This window comes from Cinclus cinclus, chromosome 3 (assembly GCF_963662255.1).
Source record: "Cinclus cinclus chromosome 3, bCinCin1.1, whole genome shotgun sequence".
Classification (NCBI taxonomy): Eukaryota; Metazoa; Chordata; class Aves; order Passeriformes; family Cinclidae; genus Cinclus; species Cinclus cinclus.
The window spans coordinates 77,441,468-77,451,388 of NC_085048.1; the positions used below are offsets into that span (position 1 = coordinate 77,441,468).

Genomic DNA, 9,921 nt, shown 5'->3' on the forward strand with positions numbered 1-9,921 from the left:
CCTCTCCACAGAGCTGCTTTCCAGCAGATTCTTCACTAACCTGGGACTGATGCCTGGGATTATTCCTACCTAGGTGCAGGACCCTGCATCTCCCTTCACAGAATTCCAGAAAGTTCCTTTCTGCCCATCTCTCCAGCCTGTCAAGGCCTTTCTGAATGGCTTTAGAGCTCTCTGGGGCATTGGCCATTCCTCCCAGCTTTGTGACATCAGTAAACCAGCTGAACTTGTTCTGGCCCTTCATCCAGATCATTGATCAACAAATTAAACATCTGGAGGACACCACTAGTGACAGACCTCCAACTAGACCCTGTTCCACCAAACACAACTGTTTGGGATCTGTCATTGAGCCAGTTCTCAATCCATCTCATTGTCTACTCATCCAGTCCACACTTCCTGAGTTTGCCTATGAGCATATTGTGAGAGAGAGTGTCAAATGGAGAATCCAGGACAATTGTAGCTCTTCTTGATAGAGTTTTTGAAAATCAAAAAACAGAGTATTCAAAAGCATCTTGTTTCTTCATCATTCACTGGTGACAGAACTTAAGCTGCAGAGAATGATGTTAAGTCAACTTAAAGACTGCCAAGGCTTGTAAAACGTGGGAAATGTAAATCCTAAAGCTCAAATGGTTTTTTTCTGTGCTTTGCCTACATCTCTTGCATGCCTTTTACCCTGCAAATCTGTACAAACACTGCTGCTCTACAGAAAAAAACAAATGGAAAGTCATTTGTATGGACAGAGCACCATTAAACGGGGGTACAGTTTTCAAAATAAATAGAAGTAGAAATTGTGAACTAGATAGATTTATCTCCGAGTAAAATGTCTCTAAAGTAGGGGCTTGTTTTCATTTTGAGATACAGCTTAGAGTGTAAAACTATAATTATACAATAGTAAGATGAACCTCTGACTGCAGCAGTAGCAGTTTTTAAAACACATTACAATGTGTCACAAAGTATCAGGATAAAGATAACAAATATATCAAAGTAGCTCAGACATTAACTTGTTAGGCACTTTTAGAGTACTTTCAGATGAGAGGGATGGAAGCAGAAAAGTATTTTTACCAAGTTACATTTACTGAAAGAAAAATAAACAAGCTGTTTGTGTCATTTATACATTTTCTTCCTGAAAGGTAAAAAAAAAAGGACTTAGAACATTCAGGACCCTTCTCATTTAAATGTCTGAAACAAAACACAATAGAAGGCATCAACAGTTTGGAAAACAAAGGCTGTCAGTCCATCCACTGCAGACTTCCTGATAAATGCTAACCCCAGTGCCACATCATTAACAGCAAAGACCACTCCACCAGCAGCACAAATGAAAACTGTTAAGCCTGACTTTATCAAATAGGCAGACCTACAACACATTAGTGAGCAGATGGAAACAGCACAGTAACTTTGAGGATACTCGTTGGACTAATAAATGAGAAAAACAGAAGAGAAGAATTTACTGAGACTCTCAGTACTCAGGTAGCAGAAGAACTAATAAAACAGATATTTGTGTAGTTGATGTGTTTTGACTTGGTTTCACTTCCAGCTGGACCCTTCTGTTTCACTGAAAGGTCACTGCCTCAGGAAGTGGGTCTTTCCACATCTGCCTGAAAGAAGTATCACTGAACAGACTAAACAACAAGACAAACAAATAAAAATTTGCTCATCTGATGCTCACCAGAATGGATTTTGACTGGAAACATAATAAATGGAAATGCTTTCCACTTCATATCGGGGGGGCAGAAGCTATAACTATTCTAAGTGACTCCCTAAAAATCACTGAAAAGTAAAATAAAATTCTTGTCTCCTTGATCTAAAGCATGGATCTTAGATTACCACAGTCATATAAAATCAGATACAACTCTGTACTTCACTGACCCTGTATTGCGTGAACTGGAGTCACTGTCCATGGAGATGTTCAAAAGAAAGATTGGATGTGGTACTCAGTGCCACGGTCTGGTTGACAGGGTGGTGTTTGCTCAAAGGTTGGACTTTATGATCTCAGAGATCTTTTCCAACCTAATTGAGTCTGTGGTTCTGTGATTTTTGCAATATTGATGATGTAGCAACAGAAACATTTCTAGGGCAAAATAAAAAATACACTTAACATAATGTGAATTCATAGATTAAATACTTTGAATAAAATGTGTGTTTAAAAGAAGTTAACATTTCTGGTAATTTCTATATTGCCCAGTAATCTTATTCCCAAGATATAAATAAGTTGGATTTTCTCAGTTTGGAAAAGTTTTTGTGAATACATTTGACAGAAAAATTATGATGGCCACTGACAGACTAAACAGACACTGTGAAACTACTGGAGTGTAGTGTTTTGTGTTCCTCCCAACACACGCTTCTTCAGTTAAGTAATCATCAACACTAATTTTAGAACTTGAAGAAAAGTATCTTAGACTTGGTATTTGAAACCTGTCTTATGAACCTTGATATCTGTAGATGACTAAGAGATTTTGTTTGGAGGTGCTTTTTTTTTCTATTTTGTTATTTTCACCCCAACATTTTCAGGTTTTCTTCTTTTTATAAGGAAAAATTTGCCTAGTCTGTGTGATGAATGGAAGTTTGTTTGGAGGAAAGACCATTTAAAACATGTACATGCTTGCAGCACACAGTTGCTGTGAAGCTGGTACATCTTTGCAACAGAAGATGGCTGTGTTCCAGTGGTTTTTATTGTGGTCCTCTGCCAACTTCATCCCAAATGCTAGATATGGTTGTGATTCAGAAAGATATGGAAATGCAGCTGACAAAACAGATGATGAAGATCAATTAGCTGAGGGAGGAGAAGAGGAAAGCAGATGTCACTTGCAGATTATCTTACAGAAATGAGCACATATAACAATAAGCAAATCTTACTTCAACTTGTGAAGTCCACTGATGTAAATGACAATATTTTTCCTGAGCTAAATCAGACCCTATGAGATGTTATCTTCTGATCTTTGGTGAAGTTGAGAAACACAGCTTGCACTTTTGAAGAACTGCAATTTCATATCTTAGCACCACAGTTTTATTTCATATTTTTTACCGTCTTTTTTTCCTGGCATTTGAGGGCTTTCAGTGGAAGGCTCTCATGCAGCCTTGTTTTTAGTAGATGAAATAAAAGGTAAAAATATGCTATATGGAGTGCGCAACATGATCCTCTGTTCTAGGTCCCTAGCAACATAGGCAAAAAGTTGCGGCTTTAGTTTTAGGCAGAGCTGACATCATCTCTGCATTGTTGTGTCTCTTGTATGTGCACAGTGTGATCTAGAAAGCAGGATATAATGGAGACAATCCCACTGCAAGGCTGATGGCAAAAGCTGTGCACAAAAGAGCAGTATATGCTACATACAGCAGAGATACATTGCCTTTCTCTCTGTCGTACTTCTCAACATGTTCAAACAATTTCCAGATGATGAGTTTTGTTAGTATAGAATTAAGGTAGGATTTTAAATTGTTTTTTAAAGACCTCACAATAACCGGGCAAATTTTAGAGATGAAGTTGAAAAACAAATCACTACATATGTGAAGAGGAGAAATTGCTGTGATGGGCCAGACTACTTCAATTAAGTTCAAAGCCCTTATACTGGTGTTGTTATGTAAGAGAAGCTTCAGAGGAAAAGAAACTGAATTGGTTGCACTTAGCAGGGGCACAACAAGTTGTCTGTTGTTTTTGTTTTGGGAAATAGGAAAACCTTAAGATGCAGGGAGTAGGAAAACCTTAACTTTAATCCAAACATCTTATTTCTTTGCATTAATTTAGTACTCTAATGAAAAGTGCTTGTTTCCTGTACAAAACATTCAGGTCACTTTCTAAGATCTCTGTGTAAGAAAATGCCCTCATTTCTGAGGCTGTCACTGTCCAGCTTAATGCCTTACATAAACAAAGCTTCCTCCACAAGGACAGAAAGTCTGTGCTCTGCAGGTGTGTGATGCTGCAAACAGCTTGATGGCATGGCCAAGTGCCTGCAGTAGAAGCTGAGCCCTCCTTTACTCCACTTAATGTCCTATTCTCATGTGCATTGACTTAAAGTACCTTTCTATCTTTCCACCTATCTCCACAGGTCCAGAAAATGGACTTTGTTCAGAATTTGTTCCATTAGCCAACAGAAAACAGTAAGGGAACAGCTTGCTTTTCTGGAGCCAAAAAAGCCACAAGGTGAGCAACCTCCCACTGTCCCCTCTCCTAAGTTACAGAGTTCAGTGTATCAACAGCTCAGATATGGCTTTGTGCCATAACCTACCAGAATGGATCCCCTGGAGTTGGGACTTCTGTATTTATTGATCTTTTCTGCTTGCAGCCTGTTCTTAAATGTTGCACCAGCCAATGCCATGATGTCAGAACACCCAGGCTTATGTGAGCTGACATTCAGTTTGGCAAGTCAGGTTCAACTACCACTGAACTGCAGTTGGCAATTCAACATTCACAGTCTGGCCATGAATCTTCATAAATACATAACTATGTTCCAGGCTCTGTTTGAAATTACAGAAACTACAACCAGTCACCACACCTAAACACAAGGTCATGGATTTCAAATCCTAATTCTAAGCTATTTTAAAAAACAAACAGAACTCTTGCCCTTTGTTTGTAGATCAGATCTCAAACGTATTTATCCACAGCAATTCAGTGTTCAAACAAACATTTTACAAACAAAATACTTTTATTAGACTAGTACATGGGTTATTTTAAATCAAGGATTAGAATACAGTTGGTATTAAACTTATTAATAATATTCAACTTATTATGATTGTTTCAGTTAATTTCACCAAAGTCAAAGTTATTGTAGATTAACCTCAGGAGATAATATTTATCTGGGAAAAAAAAGGTTTTAAAAAATATGGATGGAAATTATTTTTCCTCTTTTTATTTCATATGTTTTGGCACTATAATTTAAACTAGATAACTTAGTTAATAGAGCATAACACTAAGCAAAACCAGAACTTAATGGGAACTCTTAATAGACTATTTAATTGATTTGTCCCTGCTTCTGATGTGAAAATTTTCCCATCACTATATTTATGTTTCCAATTTACTAGATGCAATTACTTTTCATTATCCTTTCTGCAAGAGCTCCATCCAAGAGAAATATCTTGAGTATTTAGAGATACTCCAGATACCTAATCCAGCTTATTGGGTAACTGCTTCTAAGAACGGCCCTAGACAGACAAAAGTCTCTTCTACTGCTTCTTGTTGATTTATAGAAGGATCATAACACGTTTCCCTCTCTGGACACCAGTAGCCACATCCAGCCTGATACAGTACTCAGAAATGGAAAAAATATACTCGGGTGTGGCCTCTACAGACCATACTGTCACCCGAGTGTGCAGTTACTGTGTTTTTCACAGTCAGAGATGAAAAGAAATGGCTGGCTATGTGCAAAAAAAAAGACCAGTCTCTTCTAAAACAAGAGACCCTTTCTACAATAAGCAGGCTCAGCATGCCACTTCAGAATGATGCAGTGGCAAGAGAACACAAGCCTCAACTTAGATTAAAGAATGGTAACCTGGTATAATTTATATATATATCCTTCAAGCCCACAGACAGACTTGTGAATTATTACTATTTGTTCTTCTAAACATCAGCTGTATCAGAAATGTCATTCTGAATTAAGTTCGACTATCCTGCTGCTGGGCAAACAAAGCAGAGTCAGCTACCCTGTAGCTCCTTTGGAAAGCTGTTGTAAGCAAAGTGGTTGGTTTTGTATCAGATGGTATGGTTAGATTACTTCAGGGATCCCTCTAATATTTTGGATACATTTATATTTTTACACAGTAGCCCTGACAGGTTCAATGATCTTTATCCTTCTTGTCTCAATCATTGCTATAAGAAACGTTATTAGCAATGCTTTGTACATCAGCTAAACCAGTGACTGTTTCCACACTTTTGAAATGCAAAGCAAAATCTTCACTTAGGCCTCTTCCATCAGAAGGTGAGACAAGTCAGTCCCACTGGCTCACGTTACTAACTACTGTGATTGGACTGTTTTCAGTACATGCCCACTTCCTCAAAGGAACAGGTGGGGTCTGTCTCTGTACTCTTCCTTGACCTGATGTCTCAACAGTCTTGGACAGGTAAGACAAGGAATGTGGACTGCTTTACCTTTTCTAATGGACAGTTGGGAAAGGGGTTCCAAATTTAACGAGTATTTCTTTTCTTTCCCCCTCCTCACAATAGGAGTAACATACTTTGATCCAACTTAAAACTCCTTGTCAAATCATTTAACCCAGACCAGTAACAGCTTCCTCTAAACTGACTCTGTCATCTTATGCAAGACTTAACTGCATTAACTTAATTCCTTTGTTTAATTTGACATGAATGTCTCTTGTATATAGAATTTCTTCTACACACCCATTTCATAGTAGGTTTCTGTACTTTTTATTGCTGCCCACATACCAGACAATCTTCTGCCAGTAGCCTAAAATCCCTGGTTCTCAAAAGATCTGTCATGGAATTATTATAAAATATAAAATTTGATTTTTCATATATGGCCTGATACTCATCCCAGTGAATATATATAGCAAATAGGGTTGAAAAACCACAGACTTGCCAACAAGTGTTTACATTCCCATTTAATATGAGAATACTTCCTCATTCTGTAATAAGAATATGAGGCACAGAAAAGAAATAAATTAATGTAATGATCTGGGAAAGAGAAACCATACTGTTATAGAGAATCATATTCTACATGTAGTAGAAATATCACATATACTTTATAAAATTGTATATAGTACTGTAATACATATGACATAATTTTCCAGTTTCATGGAAGAGAATCATGAGAGCAATTTACAGACAACTAGCTTGTATTTTCTCCAGAATAAACCACATTAATTACACATGCAAACTGGAGTAAGGAGGGATTATATAGCAGTGCCATTAAAACAGTCAAAAAAGCCACTGATCCTACAACTGAATCTGAGTAGTCATACACCTGAGCAAGACCAAGAACAGTTTCTCCAAAAAAGTGTGATCAAAATTCACTGATAAAATCAGACAGAACAATGATATTAACATCGGAAGAGTCTGACAGTACAGCAACACCATTGAAAATATCCCTGTTTTATCCATTTCAACAAAAATCATAATTGGAATTACAAGTATACTGCATATCTGCTTAAGCACCAAGATAATATAAAGTAAAAGCTTATTCATCAAGTCCCTCTGATAAATGGTCCCCGATAAAAAAGCAGATTTTTGATGTACATTTAAGTACTTTTGGCAAGAGATACAGGTTCCATAAAAGTCACTGCAAAGTCTGAAAAAAAAATCTAAAACTTGTAAAAAAGATCAAAGGTAGAACATTTCTAATAGTCTGAGAAATAATGAAATTCACTCCAGTTCCTGAGATAAACTGCAGATCAATTGTGAAGATTTACCATATCGTACTGCACTCTCTTTCTCACCTTCTCTTACACACTGCACACAAGGTCGGAACTGAAGCTTCTGCTAAGCTTACAAGTCAGAAAAGCATGTGTGAGCTCAGAACATTTATATTTTCTTTTCCACTATAAAAACAAGAGACTGGCAACTTAGGTCAGAGACAGACATACTTCTGCCACAGTCTGTCAGAAGAATTTCCAGACACAGGCAGTTGCCTTAAATTAACTGCACTTGCATCATTTAAATTAATATAATTCTGTGTTTCTGTCCTGCTTTCACTTGTTTAAGTGTGCTCTTATTCATCCCTCTGCTGTTTAAAAGAGACCATAGATGAGTTCAAACTCCTAGGGTCAGATTTTTTAAAAAGAGCATGCATCACCTAACAGCTCAGCATGTCTCTCTCTGTATGCTGGAACCATCATCAATGTGCTCCATCGCTACTAGCCATATGGTCAGTTTCTAACTTAGCATTAATGTTGTGCTCCATCTTCTGTAAAACTGCTGGAAGATCCAGTACAGAAGAAATAATATAATGAGGTACGGGGGAGGTATCTACTGGGGCGGTCATTGCTTTGTTTAACCAGACCGTTGCTTTCAAGCCAGCATTCAGGCCTCCTTGAATATCTGTATCTAGAGAGTCACCGACCATCACACACTCTGCGGGCTGCACCCCCAGGAGATCGCAACAGTAATGAAATATGGATGGCGCCGGTTTCTCCTCTTTCTGCTCTCCCCCCACAACGATGGCATCGAAGTAGGGCTGGCAGGCGCACGCCTCGATCTTCTCCCTCTGCGTCTGCCGGTCGCCGTTGGTGAGCAGCAGCAGGCGCAGGCCTTTCCGCAGCTCGGTGAGCATGGCCCGCGTGTCCTCGGCCAGCGTCAGGTGCTGCAGCCGCGTCGTCTTCCACAGGTAATAGCACTCGGCCGCCAGGTCGCGGTTCGCCTCCCCCCCGATGGTCTCCTGGATCGCCTCCTCCCAGTGCGAAATCCGCAGGTCTGTGATGCACATCTTGGCGGGATCGTGGCACTCCTTGAGGAGCTTGGCCTGGACCTTGTCGCAGACGGCGCGGGCCTCTCCCTCCCCGTAGTGATGCTTGGACTGCAGGGCGCTTATCACCTGCAAGGGACGCGGGGGCGCGCGTCAGGGCGCTGCGGGGCCGCGCGGCGCGCTCCCGGGAGCGGCCCCCGGCCGCGTGTCAGCAGGGGAGGGAGCGGGACACGCGACACGCGCGGGACCGCCGGGCCGGGCCGGGCCGGGCCGGATCGGGAGCAGCGGTGGCCACGGGCCCCGCACCGGGAGGGGGACAAGGGCAGTACCTCCTCGATGGCGCGCCGCCCGGCCGCCGCCGTGTCGATCAGCGTGTTGTCCAGATCGAAGAACACCGCCTTGACGCCGTGCAGCCCCATGGCGCCGCCTCCCGCGAGAGCCGGCCCGCTCGGACGGCGGCGGGGAGCGCCCCTGAGCGCCGGCGGAGCCGCCTGTGCCGGGCACAGCGCGGCAGGGCCGCCCGGGCCCGCCCCGCACGTCAGACCCGCGGGGCGGGGCCCGGGCGGGAACCGCGCTGCCCGGGGCGCGCTGGGCTGCGGGCGGAGCTCGGCGCTCCCAGGTGTTCCCGCAGAAAGGGAGGGTTAAAAGGCCGCAGGGCTGTGGGATGGGCTATGAGGAAACCCTGCCCGAATCCCGACAGTTCGTGGGGACTGGGAAAAAAAGGCCGCGGGATCTCCCGCGCCCCGGCTGCCGCAGGGGCACTCCCCTCCCCTCCCCTCGCCGCCCGCGGGCGCGGTGCGGAACGCGCGGGCAAAGGGCGCCGTGATGGGGCGGTGGCCGAGCCCGGGAGGAGGAGCGGCTCTACGGGAGCCCGGGCGTGGCGGGCCCGAGCCGCGGTATTTGGGGCGTGTGCTTCGCTGCTTGGGGTTTCGCTTTGGCTTTTTTTCTCTGTGTTGGAATGCTTTCTGGGTGAGGCAGCGGGACAGCTGGCAGCGGGTTGGAAAATAACCGGTTAAGATGCTGCCAGGAGACGGCTTTGCTGTCCAAGGATTCCCCCCGCAGCGCTTCCGCTCGGGAAGGCCTACCCGCTCCCGGCTGCTGGCGGCAGCTTGGCTGGCTGTGCCAGCCCCGGGCCCGCGGCTGCTGCCGCTGGGGAAGCCTGTCCCAGCCTTAGGGAACGGCGCCAAACAGGCCCCTGCACGGGGTCGCAGCTTGGCGCCCAAAGATGCCGGAGTTTGCAGGTCTGCACTCCGAAGCATTCCGTGCACATGGGAGGAGGACACGCGCTAAAGATTCGGCTTTCCCAGCTTCCCTGTTGCCTTCTGGAGCGTGCTTCTGCAGTTACCTCTGGGCACAGCAGCCACGGCACGGGGACTGAATCATCCGACAGCAAATGATCTTAATAAAGCCAAAGTCAATAACTCCACTGAAACTCCCCTATTTGGAGAGACCATGTAATAATGGGTTATTTGAAACTCCAAAGGTCGATATTTCCTAGAGCAAATTAATCACAAAGGCACTCGAACGAAGGCCTGAACGGTTTCATAGAACAAGATTTTTTAAGTGCGTATACCAAAGG

The 9,921-nt window shown here is 43.2% G+C and overlaps 1 protein-coding gene across 1 annotated transcript; it reads right to left on the reverse strand.

The window, feature by feature from the left end:
- Positions 1–7,775: 7,775 nt before the first annotated feature.
- NANP (N-acetylneuraminic acid phosphatase) lies at positions 7,776–8,761 on the reverse strand. The gene is made up of 2 exons (XM_062489188.1): positions 8,672–8,761; positions 7,776–8,471 (listed from the first exon to the last, which is right to left on the reverse strand). The coding sequence occupies exons 1-2, from the start codon at positions 8,759–8,761 to the stop codon at positions 7,776–7,778; spliced, it is 786 nt and encodes a 261-aa protein (XP_062345172.1).
- Between the last annotated feature and the right edge of the window lie 1,160 nt (positions 8,762–9,921).